General features: G+C 40.0%; 1 protein-coding gene and 1 non-coding gene across 2 annotated transcripts in view; one reads left to right on the top strand and one right to left on the bottom strand.

Moving 5' to 3' along the window:
- Window positions 1-18,967, bottom strand: part of ZFYVE28 (zinc finger FYVE-type containing 28) — a 318,804-nt gene that overhangs the window by 74,257 nt on the left and 225,580 nt on the right. Inside the window, 6 exon segments of the mRNA XM_043512584.1 lie at window positions 4,749-4,850; window positions 14,284-14,373; window positions 14,968-15,070; window positions 15,073-15,080; window positions 15,877-15,966; window positions 17,284-17,486. Coding sequence (XP_043368519.1) covers window positions 4,749-4,850; window positions 14,284-14,373; window positions 14,968-15,070; window positions 15,073-15,080; window positions 15,877-15,966; window positions 17,284-17,486 — 596 coding nt within the window.
- On the top strand, window positions 1,216-1,317 carry LOC119855334. Its single transcript, XR_005292836.1, has one exon. It is a non-coding gene; the product is annotated as a U6 spliceosomal RNA (small nuclear RNA).

The raw sequence follows: 18,967 nt of genomic DNA, 5'->3' as shown, positions 1-18,967 counted from the left end.
TTTGACACAAAACTCAGATTTTGTTAGCACTGACTTTTTCAAAACTAAATGTTGAACTAAAGGGTTTCCATTTTTTAAAAAGAGTGCAATAGAAATAGTTATTGAACAAATATACATTACCCTGATATGACTGCAACCCAACAATTAAGATTTGAAAAGTTGAAAATGAAATGGACTAAGCAAAAACAAACACTGATTTAACAGATTTTATTGTCTATATTGTAAAATGTGAATAGTAGACTAAATGTACAAATAATGACAAGTAAATTAGATTTCAAACATTATCTCCATATTAATCTAAAGGGATGTGAGCAACTTAGATTAGGATTTTTTGTTGTGGTTGTGTACTGGAAGTAAATAGAACTTTTTGTTTTAATGCAACTTTAATTGGACTTCAAAATTCAGTGGGATTTCTCATCGTAGTAAGCACTATATTCAAAAGAATGTATTTTTAGGATTTTATTCTAGGTAAAGAGTATCTAGGTAAAGAGTACCTTATTAATTCTGCATCTCAATAATTTGTTTCTTCATGCTCAGCTTTCTTAAATCAATATCACTACAAAGTAGTAATAGTAATGTGTATTCATTTCAGCAGTGAGATACAGGATAACTACCCAAAAGCTCAATATTGTGCATGTACTTGCATATCTATGGTATATGTCTTCTAGACAGAGATATCAGGGGAGATTTTGTGCTCAACTCCCATTGACTTTCCATGGGAATTAGAAATCAATTTGTGTATTTGAAAATATCTCCCATCTAAATCTCACAAACTAATAAAGTATCATTAACTGTAAATAGAGAGAAAAGTGGACTAGTACTTATGGTAATTAAGTCTCACAGATTAAGAAAAGATCAAAATTGTAATTTTATTTATACATATCAATGTCCATACAAAAAGAACGAGGAGTACTTGTGGCACCTTAAAGACTAACAAATTTATTTGGGCATAAGCTTTCGTGGGCTAAACTCCACTTCATTGGATGCATGCAGTGGATCCATGAAACAATGTCCATATAGTTCAAGATAACATATAATAACCTGACTGATTTTAGTGTCAGTATTGCAATTTACAATCACATACTGCTTCTGGCTACAGAAAAACCTAGTTCAACATATTTTTTCTTCTTTTCATAATAATGCATGTTAAAGAAAAATCTAGACAAGGTAGAGATTGTTCAGGGAAGAGCAATAACAAAATTAAAGGTTTTCAAAATGTAAACAAACAGGAGGAGGGAAATTGGAATGATACAGAGAAGATTAGCATGGTCCCTGTGCAAGGATGACACGCAAATTCGAGATATTACCTAGTCTGTCTCACACTGAATAGATCCAGACTATGGAACACACTTAAGGGAAATGGTGCAAGCTCCATCACTTAGGACATTTAAAACTAGACTAGACAAAACACTAAAAATACATGTCTAGATTCTTAGCTTGTGGAAATCAGTATAGCTCAGGTGAAGTCAATGAAGCTTAGCCACTTCACTGGTTTACAATCTGGCCCATTCTGTATTGAACAATACTGCATATGCAGGATAAAGGAATAAATGACCTATTAGAGAGATTCTCAAACTGTGGTCTGTGAACAAGGTGGAGCGCTTCCATAAAAATAGGGAAACACTGCTCATTGTTAAGTAGGGCTGCTTTCTGCTACTTATAGCTTAATCCTGGATTCTTTTAGGGTTTCTAGAAGCTTTTTTGATAAAATAAACACAAAAACAAACATCTTTCTGCACTCTGCACAGTCCCTTTGTGTAGCTTCATTTATCTGTGTTTGTGATGTACTGTAACCTCAGTTGTGATCAAATTTTGGCTAAATATAAAATTCAATGAATGGCAAACACAATAGGGGGATAGAACCATACTGCAAAATAATCTAGAAAAATTTAGAGCAGTGGAACCCGCGTGCAGTGTGAGGATGTTCAGTACTATTAAAACATAGGCTTACATTTTAAGAAGTTTCTAGTGATTAAGAACCTCAGTATTTCAACTGAGACACTTTAAAGGGTTCTGATTTTTTGAGGTGGAGGCTCAGCAACTCTGAACATCAGGCCCCTTTAAAAAGGTCTCAAATTGGGCACCAAAACTGAGGCACCCAAAATGAACAGTCACTTGAAAATTTAGCCCCTAAGTTCCAGATTTTTAAGGGTATTTAATGGGATTTTCAAAAGCATCTAATTGCCTAACACCTATTGAAAACAAGGAGTTTTAGACACCAAGGTACTTTTGAAAATCCCATTAGATGCCAAAAATACCTTTAAAAAACTGACCCTAAGCTCCTACACCCAGAAAAAATGTTTAGACAAAAAGAGAGGGAGGTAACCAACCATCTCATTAAAGTGAGGTTAGCTCTATTCCTTCTTCCTGATGTAGTCCTATTATTACTTTTAATTAAACCAAACACTATAGTTTCCAAGAGAGTTATTTGGCGGTTGGGAAAGGAGGTGTGCAGGAAATGATCTATTATTTAAAGAAGTGGTCCACAATATGGAAAAGTCTGATAACCACTAACCTAATAGAAATTACAGATGGAAATAATCTAATAAATCACTACCTGTGTATTGCATCATATCATACTGAGTTAAACAAAAAATATAAAATAAATGTAATTAAAGCAGAAACCCAACAGTTAACGAAAACTATAAAATGTCTAGCTTCAATATTGCAGCCATCCACCACCTATCATATCTATTGAAAATAAAGAAAAACAAACATCATAAAATGATTTAAGGGAAAAAATGGGTAAAAAAGAACTGGAAGAAATTTAGAAAATACCAGAGTAAAGAAAATCAGCTCAACTGACTGCTGGGTACAAAAAGATACACAGGGGGAAAAAAGGTAAATTATGGTAACAGAAAAGGAGTACTTGTGGCACCTTAGAGACTTACAAATTTATTAGAGCATAAGCTTTCGTGAGCTACAGCTCACTTCATCGGATGCATTTGGTGGAAAAAACAGAGGGGAGATTTATATACACACACAGAGAACATGAATCAATGGGTTTATCATACACACTGTAAGGAGAGTGATCACTTAAGATAAGCCATCACCAGCAGCAGGGGGTGAAAGGAGGAAAACCTTTCATGGTGACAAGCCAGGTAGGCTATTTCCAGCAGTTAACAAGAATATCTGAGGAACATTTGGGGGTGGGGTGGGAGGGAGAAATAACATGGGGAAATAGTTTTACTTTGTGTAATGACTCATCCATTCCCAGTCTCTATTCAAGCCTAAGTTAATTGTATCCAGTTTGCAAATTAATTCCAATTCAGCAGTCTCTCGTTGGAGTTTGTTTTTGAAGCTTTTTTGTTGAAGGATAGCCACTCTTGGGTCTGTAATCGAGTGACCATAGAGATTGAAGTGTTCTCCAACTGGTTTTTGAATGTTATAATTCTTGACGTCTGATTTGTGTCCATTCATTCTTTTACGTAGAGACTGTCCAGTTTGGCCAATGTACATGGCAGAGGGGCATTGCTGGCACATGATGGCATATATCACATTGGTAGATGTGCAGGTGAACGAGCCTCTGATAGTGTGGCTGATGTGATTAGGCCCTATGATGGTATCCCCTGAATAGATATGTGGATAGAGTTGGCAACGGGCTTTGTTGCAAGGATAGGTTCCTGGGTTAGTGGTTCTGTTGTGTGGTGTGTGGTTGCTGGTGAGTATTTGCTTCAGATTGGGGGGCTGTCTGTAAGTAAGGACTGGCCTGTCTCCCAAGATCTGTGAGAGGGATGGGTCGTCCTTCAGGATAGGTTGTAGATCCTTGATGATGCATTGGAGAGGTTTTAGTTGGGGGCTGAAGGTGATGGCTAGTGGCGTTCTGTTATTTTCTTTGTTGGGCCTGTCCTGTAGTAGGTGACTTCTGGGTACTCTTCTGGCTCTGTCAATCTGTTTCTTCACTTCAGCAGGTGGGTATTGTAGTTGTAGGAATGCATGATAGAGATCTTGTAGGTGTTTGTCTCTGTCTGACGGGTTGGAGCAAATGCGGTTATATCGTAGAGCTTGGCTGTAGACAATGGATCGTGTGGTATGATCTGGATGAAAGCTAGAGGCATGTAGGTAGGAATAGCGGTCAGTAGGTTTCCGATATAGGGTGGTGTTTATGTGACCATCGCTTATTAGCACCGTAGTGTCCAGGAAGTGGACTCCAACAAGAGACTGCTGAATTGGAATTAATTTGCAAACTGGATACAATTAACTTAGGCTTGAATAGAGACTGGGAATGGATGAGTCATTACACAAAGTAAAACTATTTCCACATGTTATTTCTCCCCCCCACCCCACCCCCCACTGTTCCTCAGATATTCTTGTTAACTGCTGGAAATAGCCTACCTTGCCTGTCACCATGAAAGGTTTTCCTCCTTTCCCCCACCCTGCTGCTGGTGATGGCTTATCTTAAGTGATCACTCTCCTTACAGTGTGTACGATAAACCCATTGTTTCATGTTCTCTGTGTGTGTATATAAATCTCCCCTCTGTTTTTTCCACCAAATGCATCCCATGAAGTGAACTGTAGCTCACGAAAGCTTATGCTCTAATAAATTTGTTAGTCTCTAAGGTGCCACAAGTACTCCTTTTCTTTTTGCGAATACAGACTAACACGGCTGCTACTCTGAAACCTATGGTAACAGAGAAAGCATAGAAATAGTTTTTGAAACATTTTCCTTTTTATGTATAATTTTCAGTCCTCTCATATTCATCCTATGAAAGATGTAATTTCAAGAAACAGAATCTTTTATTACTTGCCTTATTTTCCTTAGCAAAGTGTGGAAGGGTCTGAAAAGCTCAGACATATCTTCTGGCTTGCGGTCCAAGTTCAATGGTCCTTCAGAATAAACTACAAGCCCACTATATTTAAGAGACAGAAACAAAATAAATCTTTTTTATGACACTTGGACAGAGTATAGAATCAGAAAACCATCAATAAACAACTATTTGAAATTATATTCAAGCTGCTGGTTGCATAATTATGCACAATTTTATGTAATTATTTGTTCTCTCTAAGATACCTTATTTTTCTTTTATTTGTAAGAAGTTACAGATATTTAACAAACTACAAGGAATTTGGTTCCTTTATATGTGGGGGAAAAGCAATCAAACAATAGTACAGAAAGAATCCATTGTTTACTTCATTTATTTAACTGACTTGGAAAAACTGAAAATGAGTGTTGAGAAGAAATTAATAAGTGAATTATCAGAATATTTTGGACTTTATTGTCCCAAGATACATTCTAACTTTCTTCTTCTTTCTATTCTAAATAGGTTCTAGACAAGTGGTTTGATCCCTCTGAGTGCCACTGCTTCATAGTATTTGTGATTATATCAGCCTCTCTCAGTCAAATTAAAATACAGAATGGTAGAAAAAACATCTGTGCTAGGAAAGAAACATGAAGCTTTATAGGATGTAATGTTTCCATACTACCAGGCAACTAATTTAACTAACTGCTTGTAGGAAGGTGTCCTCCAAAGAAAGGAAGCTTTAGTCCTGATCCTGCTTATGCTTCACTTTAAGCATGAGTAGTCTCATTGATTTCAATGAAACTACTCACATGCATGAGGGTTTGTAGGATTGGGGGAGGATCTCAGAGCCCCTGAACGGGCACATGTACACTATTTTTAGCCCCATAGCATGAGCCCAACTCAGTTGACCCAAGCTCTGAGACTTGCTGCCACAGGGTTTTTGTTTTGTCTTGTTTTTTGCAGTTTGATATTCTTACTTTGCAAATATTCATTACTTTGAAGGCAGCCTTCTTAAAAGACACCTAAGCTTCAGGATGTTGTTGATTAATTCCAAAGGGGTCTGAATCTCTGACAGACAGACTAAGGGTATGTCTACACTATGAAATTAGGTAGAATTTATAGAAGTCGGTTTTGTAGAAAGCATTTTTATACAGTCGAGTGTGTGTGTCCGCACACAAATGCTCTAAGTGCATGTAGTCGGCGGACTGTGTCCACAGTACCGAGGCAACAGTCGACTTCCGGAGCTTTACACTGTGGGTAGCTATCCTACAGTTCCCGCAGTCTCCACCGCCCATTTGAATTCTGGGTAGAAATCCCAGTGCCTGATGGGGCTAAAACATTGTCGCGGGTGGTTCTGGGTACATATTGTCAGGCCCCCGTTCCCTTCCTCCCTCTCTCCGTAAAAGCAAGGGCAGACAATCGTTTTGCGCCTTTTTTCTTGAGTTACCTGTGCAGACGCCATACCACGGCAAGCATAGAGCCTGCTCAGCTAACCGTCACCGTATGTCTCCTGGGTGTTGGCGGACATGGTACTGCATTGCTACACAGCAGCAGTTTATTGCCTTTTGGCAGCAGACAGTGCAGTATGACTGGTAGCCGTTGTCGACGTAGTCCTGGGTGCTTTTTTAACTGGGCACCTGGGCGAACATGGGAATGACTCAGCCAGCGAGTACATAAACCGCAAGGGGTACTTTTCAATAGTGCTGCAAGCACTGGTGGATCACAAGGGACGTTTCACCAACATCAACGTGGGATGGCCAGGAAAGATACATGATGCTCGCATCTTCAGGAACTCTGGTCTGTTTCAAAAGCTGCAGGAAGGGACTTTCTTCCCAGACCAGAAAATAACCATTGGGGATGTTGAAATGCCTATAGTTATCCTTGGGCACCCAGCCTACCCCTTAATGCCATGGCTCATGAAGCCATACATAGGCAGCCTGGAGAGTAGTCAGGAGCTGTTCAACTACAGGCTGAGCAAGTGCAGAATGGTGGTAGAATGTGCATTTGGATGTTTAAAAGCACGCTGGCGCAGTTTACTGACTCGGTTAGACCTCAGCGAAACCAATATTCTCACTGTTATTACTGCTTGCTGTGTGCTCCACAATATCTGTGAGAGTACGGGGGAGACGTTTATGGCGGGGTGGGAGGTTGAGGCAAATCGCCTGGCTGCTGGTTACACACAGCCAGACACCAGGGCAGTTAGAAGAGCACAGGAGGGTGTGGTGCGCATCAGAGAAGCTTTGAAAACCAGTTTCATGACTGGCCAGGCTATGGTGTGAAAGTTCTGTTTGATGAAATCCCCCGCCCCTTGGTTCACTCTACTTCCCTGTAAGCTAACCATCCTTCCCACCTCCCTTCGATCACCGCTTGCAGAGGCAATAAAGTCATTGTTGCTTCACATTCATGCATTCTTTATTAATTCATCACACCAATAGGGGGATAATTACCAAGGTAGCCCAGGAGAGGTGGTGGAGGAGGGAAGGACGAGGCCACACAACACTTTAAAAGTTTAAAACTTATTGAATGCCAGCCTTCTGTTACTTGGGCAATCCTCTGGGGTGGAGTGGCTGGGTGGCCGGAGGCCCCCCCCACAGCGTTCTTGGGCGTCTGGGTGAGGAGGCTATGGAACTTGGGGAGGAGGGCAGTTGGTTACACAGGGGCTGTAGTGGCGGTCTGTGCTCCTGCTGCCTTTCCTGCAGCTCAACCATACGCTGGAGCATATTGATCCTCCAGCAGCCTCAGCATTGCATCGTGCCTCCTCTCATCACGTTGCTGCCACCTTTCAGCTTCAGCCCTCTCTTCAGCCCACCACTTACTCTCTTCAGCTCGCCACCTCTCCTCCTGGTCATTTTGTGCTTTCCTGCACTCTGACATTGTCTGCCTCCATGCATTCATCTGTGCTCTGTCAGTGTGGGAGGACAGCATGAGCTCAGAGAACATTTCATCGTGAGTGCGTTTTTTTTGCCTTCTAATCTTCGCTAGCCTCTGGGAAGGAGAAGATCCTGTGATCCTTGAAACACATGCAGCTGGTGGAGAAAAAAAACGGGACAGTGGTATTTAAAAAGACATATATTTATAGAACAATGGGTACACTCTCTTTTATGGTAAACCTTGCTGTTAACATTACATACATAGCACATGTGCTTTCGTTACAAGGTCACATTTTGCCTCCCCCCCCCCCGCCGCGTGGCTAACAGCGGAGAACATTTCTGTTCAGCCATAGGCAAACAGCCCAGCAGGAATGGGAACCTCTGAATGTCCCCTTAAGAAAAGCACCCTATTTCAACCAGGTGACCATGAATGATATCACTCTCCTGAGGATAACACAGAGAGATAAAGAACGGATGTTGTTTGAACGCCAGCAAACATACACTGCAATGCTTTGTTCTACAATGATTCCCGAGTACGTGCTACTGGCCTGGAATGGTAAAGTGTCCTACCATGGTGGATGGAATAAGCCTGCCCTCCCCAGAAACCTTTTGCAAAGGCTTTGGGAGTATATCCAGGAGAGCCACGAATGCCAGGGCAAATTAATCATTAAACATGCTGGCTTTTAAACCTTTTATAGTATTTTAAAAGGTACACTCACCAGAGGTCCCTTCTCCTGCCTCCGGGAGGCAGCCTTGGGTGGGTTCGGGGGGGTAATGGCTCCAGGTCCAGGGTGAAAAACAGTTCCTGGCTGTCAGGAAAACCGGTTTCTCCGCTTGTTTCCTGTGAGCTATCTACAGCCTCCTCATCATCATCTTCCTCGTCCCCAAAACCTGCTTCCGTGTTGCCTCCATCTCCATTGAAGGAGTCAAAGAACATGGCTGGGGTAGTGGTGGCTGAACCCCCTAAAATGGCATGCAGCTCATCATAGAAGCAGCATGTTTGGGGCTCTGACCCGGAGCGGCTGTTCGCCTCTCTGGTTTTCTGGTAGGCTTGCCTCAGCTCCTTAAGTTTCACGCGGCACTGCTTTGGGTCCCTGTTATGGCCTCTGTCCTTCATGCCCTGGGAGATTTTCACAAATGTTTTGGCATTTTGAAAACTGGAACGTAGTTCTGATAGCACGGATTCCTCTCCCCATATAGCGATCAGATCCCGTACCTCCCGTTGGGTCCATGCTGGAGCTGTTTTGCGATTCTGGGACTCCATCATGGTCACCTCTGCTGATGAGCTCTGCATGGTCACCTGCAGCTTGCCATAGTGGCCAAACAGGAAATTGAGATTCAAAAGTTCGCGGGCCTTTTCCTGTCTACCTGGTCAGTGCATCTGAGTTGAGAGTGCTGTCCGGAGCGGTCACAATGGAGCACTCTGGGATAGCTCCCGGAGGTCAATACCATCTAATTGCGTCCACAGTACCCCAAATTCGACCCAGCAAAACAGATTTCAGCGCTAATCCCCTTGTCGGGGGTGGAGTAAGGAAATCGATTTTAAGAGCCCCTTAAGTCAAAAAAAAAAAGGGCTTCGTCATGTGGATGGGTGCAGGGTTACATCAATTTAACACTGCTAAATTCAACCTCAACGCCTAGTGTAGACCAGGGCTAATAGAGGCATTCAGCACAATAATAATAACAAACTCACTTTTTGCCCCCTTTTTTGTTCATTACCATCCAGCTCTGCTGTGAATGGCCAACTGAAGATCTTCTGAAACACTCCAGCATGTATCATAGGCTGATATAATCACAAATACTATGAAATCCCACTGGAGCACAAAATCAATATATGGGGGAATCACTTGAGTGGTATTTCTTTGCTTTCTGAGAAAATGTAGCTATGTTTCTTGTGTTTACAACTAAAGATGGTACAAAATAATGAAGTAATTTATTTTAAAAATGCCCAAGAGTTTTTCTTTTTTCTTTAAAAAAGGATCTGTCTGTCACTCTGCGACTTTAGTTTGGGCCTGCATGTATTAGTGAGAATCCTTTTTTACTGTCATGATACCAGCAAGGTCCATTCTGTATCCTTTCATCAGCAATGGAGCTAGCCATCTGAGTTCTTAGTGTCAATATGCCAGAAGCTAAGCTTGTTTATTGGGGGCAATCAACACAACTCTGAACATGACAGATTTTTTTCATTCTATTTGAAAGTCACCTTTCACAAATCCTTTCTGGCTGAAGACCTCAATTCTCCAGTTACCGTAGACACAATTTTAATTCTTTAGTTTCTTTATTTCAGTAGACAGTCTGCGATCAAACTGATTGCTGCTGACTCAGATACTAAAGTCTTGTCTAGAAAAATAAGCATTACCTTTTCTCTGGAAAGAAACTAGAGTCTGCTCAGGCTAAATTTTTAACTGCTGCAAACCCATGTTCATTGGGCCAGTAAATATGTTACACAATTAGCTCCTTTCAGATATGGTTCTGTCTGAATTTCTTCAGGGAGTGAAGAACTACAGAAGTTAGATGAGAGGGAGATCTTAGATTTCATGCAACTCGTTGGTGATATAATAAACAAGAAAAAACTTCATGGAAATGTTTCATTCTGAAAGCAATCAAATATGAATTTTTGCCACTTGGGAAAGGGTGAGCCATTTTATGTTGTTTTGCTCATACGTTTTTATGAAACTCATTTCAGGTGAAATACTTTTTTTTTTTTGGACAGAGCCACTCTCAGGCTACTTCTACACTACACACTACTTTTGGTGCAAAAAGCATATTTTGTTGTGTGGCTACACGTCAGTGAAAGTCACTGATAGTGGGGAAAGGCTTCAGTTGCTCCTCACTGCCACCATAGCCTTGCCCTGTGACAAGGAAAGGCTCTGACAGGGGGCAGGCAGCAGGGGAAAAGCTCAGACTTTTCCTGCAGCTTCACCCCCGCCAGAGCTTTTCCCCACCACCGGAGTCTTCCTTTCCCTGTGGCAGAGGAGAGCTCCAGCAGCAGGAAGCTGCCAGCCTTTCCCCACTGTCCTCTACTGCTGGAGCATTTCCTTGGTACCAGAGTCTTTTCCTGCAATGGATAATGGCTTCTGCACTGGGGCCTTTTCAGTGGAGAATGGCTACACCATGTCATCCATGTACACCACATGCCACTGGAAGAATCCTGCAGTGTAGATGCACCCTCAGAGATCAGTCCTGCAAAGAGTTGAGTGCTCTGGCCCTGTTCAGTGGGACTGCTTACATGCTTCAGTGATTTGGTGGATCAAGGCCAGTGTGCTCTGCATCTTATAGGATCAAGTTATCAGGCACATTTTTGCAATATCTCCGTACGCATTCTGCCTTCACACACACACAGACACTTCTGATTGAAAATACTTTCAGGAAGTTTTGTAAAAGTTTTCACAATTTATGAGAGAAAATATTGTGAAGCAAAGAAGAGATATTTGGCCCAATTTTCTACTAACATGAGGCCTTTGGACTGTCTCACTTTATTAGGACTCATATGCCTTTAAAAACTGGAATGAGATACACATTTCATTTTTCATAGCCTTTAATTCTAGTAGACTGAGGTGGAATAAGCTGAATTCATTTAGTCTGCTCCCCTCAAATGGGTTTGTTCCTTGACAAGTTCCTCATTAGGTTTTTTAATTGTTGATTATTAGGATTAACAGAATATTGCAATCTCTTATTAAATAATTTAAAAACATTCCTCTGAGTCATCTAGCATTAGACGCAGTTTGTGTTGATTGGCATTGGTCAGTATGTTATTTTTCAGTTAGTTTATTACTACTGTACATGTTCCTAGAGAACTTAAAATGGACAGACATTTATAAATAAAAAGATAAACATTAGAGCTGCCATGCAAGTTCCTGCCATTCAGCATAAAGATAGTCCCATATGTCTTTACAAACTGAATGGCAGCAATTATTGTTCATTCTCTAAAACATTAACACCATGTAGTAGAATGTCTAGAAAAGTGGTTCATTATCGACGAGTCTGAAGAAGAGTTATTATCCAAGTTATAGTCAATAGGCACTCCTCTGGCACCAGTGATTTAGAACTTCACATGCTTCCCCTCCTTGTGGCAGGGGAAAATGGGAACTTTTGAGGGGATTTAGAGGAACAACTTGTATTAAAATTTAAGGATGAAGTTTACAGCAGGCTAGAGAAGGTGCCATGGGTGCATTACACCTTTAAATCGTAGTGCATTGATGGGAGGACAAACTTTTGAGGGTTTTACTGCACTGACAACCAACAACAAATATAAATATATATAGACAGAGAGAAAGACAGACACACCCACTCCTACCCTCCTTGAAATGGCAGGGAAAAAAGCATTACATGTAACCTTGTCCAGTAGTACGTAATCAGAGTTGAGAGAGAAACTGGACTGCAGAGAACTGGAAAATGCTGAATATTTTTAAATGGACCAAGTGATAACATAATATTCAGTATGGTGGAACCAATGTCTCCAGTTCTTCATCTCTCTCAATGTTATGACTAGGAGAATTCTAAGGGATCTTTAATAATGATTTAGTCCAGCAGCTCTCAAACTGTGGGTCACGACCCCAAAGTGGATCGCAACCCCATTTTAATGGGGTCGCCAGGGCTGGCTTAAACTTTCTGGGGCCCAGGGCAGAAGCCAAAGCCCGAGCCCCACCACCCAAGACCAAAGCCTGAAGGTTTCAGCCCTGCATGTTGGAACTCAGGTTATAGGTCCCCTGCCTGGGGCTGAAGCCCTTGGCTTCAACTTCCCACACCCACCTCCAGGTCAGTGGGGCTCAGGCAGGCTCAGGCTTTGGAACCCCATCCTGGGGTCATGTAGTAATTTTTATTGTCAGAAGGGGGTTGCAGTGTAATGAAGTTTGAGAACCTCTGATTTAGTCCATTGCTTTTTCCCCCCACTCCTATATTATATTATAAATTGACCTAATTATTCCCAAACCAGCACTGATAGAGCACTAGCTAATCTATGATTCAAATCCAAATGATGGTAATTCCACAACCTTTACAGGTAACTTGTTGCTCAGCTGTTCTTGTAGCTAATTTTTTCCTAATATTTTAATCAAAATTTCCTGTGCAACTCATTTATCTGCTTTACAAATCACACCCCTCTGGCATGATTTGCCAGGCTGTGTAGACAAGCCCTAAGTTTACAGGCATTCAGCGTAAGAATTTATTGTACAGTAGCTGCATTTCATGCTACATCACCTACCCTACACAATGCTGCATTGCTGGGCGAATTGATCCCCACAGATTTTGGTCTCTCTGCCAGTCCAGATATCCAGCTGCATCTCACCCTATCTAGCATCAGTTGCTAGAGAGGAGAAGATTTTTATTCACTAAAGAAATACAATATGCTAACAAGCATGGCTCCTTCTAGACGTATCTTCCTAGATTTTAAGATTTATTTCTCTACAGTCCAGACATTAGGCCTACCAATATTCAAGGAAACTTTGTATCTGGATGATACAATTTTTCCAGGAATATCAGCTGGAGGTGATGCATGTTTTCATCTCATTGTCTGTTCTGGGAGCAGCCAGATTGATTTTTAATCTGGGATTGGCAAAGGCCATTTCTCAGAGAGTCTTTGGTTTTCCAGCCAGACTAGATTTATTTTATTTTTTTGTATGAGTTTTCCTCCTGCTACTGCAGATTCTAAATGGTGTTTAACATGATGAGCAGTCACTTTCTTGCTGACTTTTGATGCTCAGATGAATTTATTTATTTAGTTAGTTGTGACATTTATAGGCATAGTACTTTGCTTAAAAGGAGCAATGAGCCAGAGTGATTTCCCGAGGAGAAATTTACACTTGCAGGGTATGAGGTTTCTTATTTTCTAAGTTATTTTAATACCCTGATGCAAACCTTAAAAAACCATAACCTTTATGAAAATGCAGTAATTGTAGCCTTGCTTCCTTTACTCCAGAGAAATTGCTGTCTTATTAAATGAAGAATATCCATTAGGGAGCATTCTTCTTGTTCATTTCATATGTGCTATTATGATAAACTGATTTAAGTGGAAAAGCTTGCTCCACCCAGCAGTCTGAGCAGAAAAATTAAGGGCCAAGAGGTAACATGCCATTTTTCTGATTCTATCCAGTTGTATACAGTAAACATGTTCTAGAAAGAGGTCTGTACCTCATTCACTTTTTGTTACACTGTACTATGCTAGTATATTCCATGGCAGTTCCCTTTGGTTCTAGCATGTATCACGAAGGAAACTAAATGATTACTACTGAAAATCAGTTTTTCATGGGTCCATATGATAAGGCTCTTACTTATGCAGTGAGGTAAAATATTTGCATCTAAAGAATTTATTTATAAAAGATGAGTTTACAGTACCTAGTCTGGTTTGGATGAGGTGATGTTCTAAACCCCTTCACTTCTGCACTTCCTTCTGGGGCGATGACTGACCAGCTGCTCTCAGTTCCTAGTCTGCATAATTAGCTGCTCTGACTTTTCTCCATTTTGGGACTTGTTGCTTTATTAATGCTACTCCTTGTTAATTCCTTTGTGATCTTACTGCCTTTTCTGGTTCTTTCTTTGAAAGAATGTGCTCATAAAAATCAGCTGCAAGCAGGTGTGAACAAATAAACACTTTGCTATGTGACTTTACCAAAAAACTTTCAATAAAATATTATTCATAGATAAAAATCAATGTAAAAGTTATAAATACTTACCATACAATGGCTAATCTTGGGATGGTAAACATTAATGCTGGTTCATAGTCATCAATCATATCCTGAGTGAGGTATCCAAGCTTTAAAGCTCTAGGTAAATAACAAAATACTTGTAAATCATTTTTCAGAATGTTCTCAGCTTATTAGCTGTTCATAAATAAATTTTTTAATAATTAAATAGGAAAAACTATGGAAAATTAATGTGGTGATATAAGCCAGGTGAACTGAGGAAGAAAATTCATATTTAAAGCTCACTCTACATTAACTCTGTCTCTTTTAACTAATATCAATCCCACTCCACCTAACAGAAACCAAATGGCTCAGTGATCTCTACTCCCAACTCCAAGATGCAAAATTTGCAAAGAGTAGGAAGAATATATTTATATATTCTGTATATATTTAGTGAACTTCTCCTGGTGACAGATGTGATGCCATGATTTACTGTCAAAGGCAGTGCTGGAGAGAGTCCATGTCAGTCTCTCTGTTGAGCCTTAGCTGTAGAAGGATGGACAAGCCATTCCTAAGGAGTTGCTGGTGATGAGCATACCTGAGGAGATGCTGTCCCCTTGTGGACCAGGGGACACAGGATATACCTGTTGCCTTGTGACCTGCCCCCACCACCACCATAGAAAGAAGATGTGGAAGACCACCCCAGAGGCGAAACATAGCCACATCCAAACAGACCTCTGAGTAAGTCCCTGCTCAGAATTCCCATGTCTCTCATCCTTTCCTTCTCCCAAGCCCATGTTTCCACCAGGCAGCCATAGTCTCCATTTTTCTTTGACCAGACAATCTGACTACACAGCAAAAGAATGCCAGAAATGAAACAGTGTTTGCATGCATATTAAAATACCATATTGAGGGAGGTAAGATCATTGTTATTGAATGTCACAGGATTCACAAACTGTTTTGGTATAATCCATAATCCCATGTATACACATGCACAGAGCAAACCTCTTGGTTTTAGAATACTGGGAAGCTGAATCCATTGTCATTTTTTAAAAAAAGTACAATTTAAGACTTCCGAATGCAACCAAAAACAAAACCAGTTTTCATGGACACGCTCCTCCCCCAGGACTATCTTTTCACAAATTTCAACTTTGTACTCCAAACCACTGAGTCTTTAGCGCTGTCCAAATACAAGGCACAAGGTTTTTTTCTAATAGGAGAAGTATGTGCCCTCATTCTCAAAACAAAATAAAAAAATACCCTAAACATTTTTTGCACTAATCTCCTTTCCTACCACACTACACCAAACCCCAGGAAAAAATAAAAAACCCTAAATACCTCTGATCCAGAAAAGTAAACCCAAAAGTTAAAAGGTAAAATGGCCTCTAGAATGGAAATGCTTAGTCAGCCTTAACTATAAATATCATAACCATGCACTCCAGTTGTAATACAGTGATATATTTTTATGTTAGGCCAAAACATTTCTGCAAATAGCTAATGTTTTTTGATTTTTCACTTGAACAATCACCAGGAAAATGAAATGTTGCTTCCTAAAGATTCCAGGTATGAAATTTGCATAATATGCCAGATCATACGTAATTACAGCAAAGAAAAGTGTAATCCATATTTCTGAAAAGCGCTTACCTCTCTACTGTTTCACAAAAAAGCACGATTACCTCTTGCTGTACATAATACTCTTTTGGAGACTTTACAGGTACCATGGCTGATACATAACTGCAAAGATTTTAAAAAAAGGTATATTTAATTACTTTTCAATCCCATCAAAGATTTTAAAAAGTAGTATATTTTAATTACTTTTCTCAATCCCTTCACAATCAGATATATTGTAACGGAAAAGAAATGCAGGTCAAATGATCTTTATAATGAACTATGATGGTTTTCAACAAATTTTGAAAATTTGCATTAAGAGAACTTTACAAATTCAGTGGATATGAAAAGAATTTCAATTGCTATATTTATTACTGAAGCAGACTGCTGCAGTAACTTCATAAGTACTATTACAAATATTCAACAATAAAATCTTCATCCAATTTTTTTTGCTTTCTCTAGATTGAAGAATATAGTTTACTCTGCATTTTCTAAAAGCACAGTAATTGAATAAAATTAAGAATTTTATCTAATGCTATTCCAAATGAAATTACATTAATAAAGCATAGCTGATCAGAAGGCTGTGGAATTTAAGGGGCTCTAACATTGGCACAATAAAGTTTAGTGTATGTGTGAAATTATGCACAATTACTAAAAAATACGTTTTTATGTGCAGATAAGCAGTACTTGCATGCAGTATTTGTGTGCAAGTCACTGGTCCTGTACCGGACATAGGAACTGCACACTGGATCAGATCCATGATCCATCTAGTCCAGAATCCTGTCTCTGACAAAGCTAGAGATTGACTTTAACTCTGAAACATGAGGTTTAATATCTCTTCCTAAATTTATGTCAGCATTCACTATTATACTGGATATTCTTGTTTTGGATATAAATCTTCAATCCCTTCTTGATTCTTGCTTTGTTTTTGGCAATGAATTCAACAGTTCAGTTGTGCCTTGTGTGAAAAGTATTTCCTTTTCTCTGTCTTGAATTTGCCACCTTTTAATTTAATCAAATATCTCCTTTCTCTTGAGTTATGAGACAGGGAGAACAGAAGCTACTGCTCTGCACTCTCTAGACTATTCATTATTGTATAAACGTTTATCATGTGCCCTCTTATTTGTCTTTCTCCTGACAACAATATTAACAGGGAAGATTTACAGCTTCCATTTGTGCCTTTGAAAATCTCTCCCAAATATCATACCAGTATGCTAATGCAGAGATTACACTGTACTTAAAGATTGCAAATTCTGATTGCTAAGTGGCTATTGATTTTTTAAAATCTGAATAGAAGGGGAAAGGATGTGACAATGTTATAAATAGGTATAAACTGCTAAAGAAATTCAAAATCTGCCAAAGGAGAAAAAGAAGGATTCTTCTGCAAGAAAGTGTAGCTATAATAGACAATGTTCAGGATACATATATTTTTGAATCTGTTACCTTAACTCAAATTCAGCAAAAAGGACATCAAAATTTTTAAGCGACTCTTTCATTTTTTCTGTGTAAAGATTCAAATCCCTTAAGGCCTGGTCGCGAATAATGTTCCTAACTTCCTCCAGGCTGCGGGTCAGATCCTTGGCCAATGGTCTCATAGCCATGCTCTCAATTTCACGATTCATAATAATGGAACCAGCAGACAAGCACTGTGGAAATAACATTTTTAAAAATGGATTAAAAAGTTGTACTTTATCCAAGAAAATGTTATAGCGCAGGATAGCCCTATAAGGGAAGTGGGCTTAGCCCCACCTGTGACTCCCAAATGAGGGTTCAAGGCCAGGTCCCTGCAGGTCTTGTGGTCCTCAGATAAAAGGCCAGCTCAGTTTGGGAGAACTAAAGGTAGCTGGAAGGCTCCTGCAGAAGACCCAGGATCAAGGGGAAGAGCCTAGAAGGGGATATTCCATGTGGGCAGGGGCAGAAGCATTAAGAGGAAAAGACTTCAGAAGGGGCCAAGTAACAAGAGCTAATGTTCTGGTTTTGATTTGTGTTGGACTGTTTGGTTTTGAAAAATAATCCCATCTCTGGAGAAAGGAACTGAATTTCTGCTACTGTTGGGACCTTTATTTCATACACCGGCCAGTGCATGCCCACAAGCTCATGGATAATTTATAGGCATACTTTGTATTTTTAAGAAGCCTTAAGAATGGCCATACTGGGTCAGAGCAAAGGTCCATCTAGTCCAGTATCCTGTCTTCTGACAGTGGCCAATGCCAGGTGCCCCAGAGGGAATGAACAAAACAGGTAATCACCAAGTGATCCATCCCCTGTCGCCCATTCCCAGCTTCTGGCAAACTAGTGCTAGTGACACTATCCCTGTCCATTCTGGCTAATAGCCATTGATGGACCTATCCTCCATGAACTTATCTAGTTCATTTTTGAACTCTGTTACAGTCTTGGCCTTCACAACATCCTCTCGCAAGGAGTTCCACAGGTTGACTGTGCATTGTGTGAAGAAATACTTCCTTTTGTTTGTTTTAAACCTGCTGCCTATTAATTTCAACTGGTGGCCCCTAGTTCTTGTGTTATGAGAAGGAGTAAATAACACTTCCTTATTTACTTTCTCCATACCAGTCATGATTTTATAGACCTCTATCATAGTCCCACATTAGTCGTCTCTTTTCCAAGCTGAAAAGTCCCAGTCTTATTAATCTCTCTTCATAGGGCAGCCATTCCATACCCCTAGTTATTTTTGTTGCCCTTTTCTGAACCTTTTCCAATTCCAAAATATCTTTTTTGAGATGGGGCAACCACATTTGCACACAGTCTTCAAGATGTGGGCGTACAATGGATTTATACAGAGACAATGATATTTTCTGCCTTATTATCTATCCCTTTCTTAATGATTCCCAACATTCTGTTCACTTTTTTGACTGCAAAAGCCTTGCTATATAATATAACAGAAGATATTTAATAATCTCCATGGCTGGACTGGTCCCTTGATTTGGAAGACTATGTATGTTGAAGTAAACCATTCTTGCTGCATTTAATAGAAATATATTTTGAAAATTAAAAAGACAGAGGATATTTTGTTCTTGAGGCTTTTATTTTTCTCTCTTTTTTCAATCCCTGTTCTTGGGTCTCTTTCTTGACTGCCAAATAGCAGCAGATGGAAGGCATTTTTCCAGCT

Source organism: Dermochelys coriacea, chromosome 4, assembly GCF_009764565.3.
Source record: "Dermochelys coriacea isolate rDerCor1 chromosome 4, rDerCor1.pri.v4, whole genome shotgun sequence".
NCBI classification, from domain to species: Eukaryota; Metazoa; Chordata; order Testudines; family Dermochelyidae; genus Dermochelys; species Dermochelys coriacea.
Note: the sequence above shows the minus strand (reverse complement) of the source record. Positions and strands in the feature narration are given on the sequence as shown.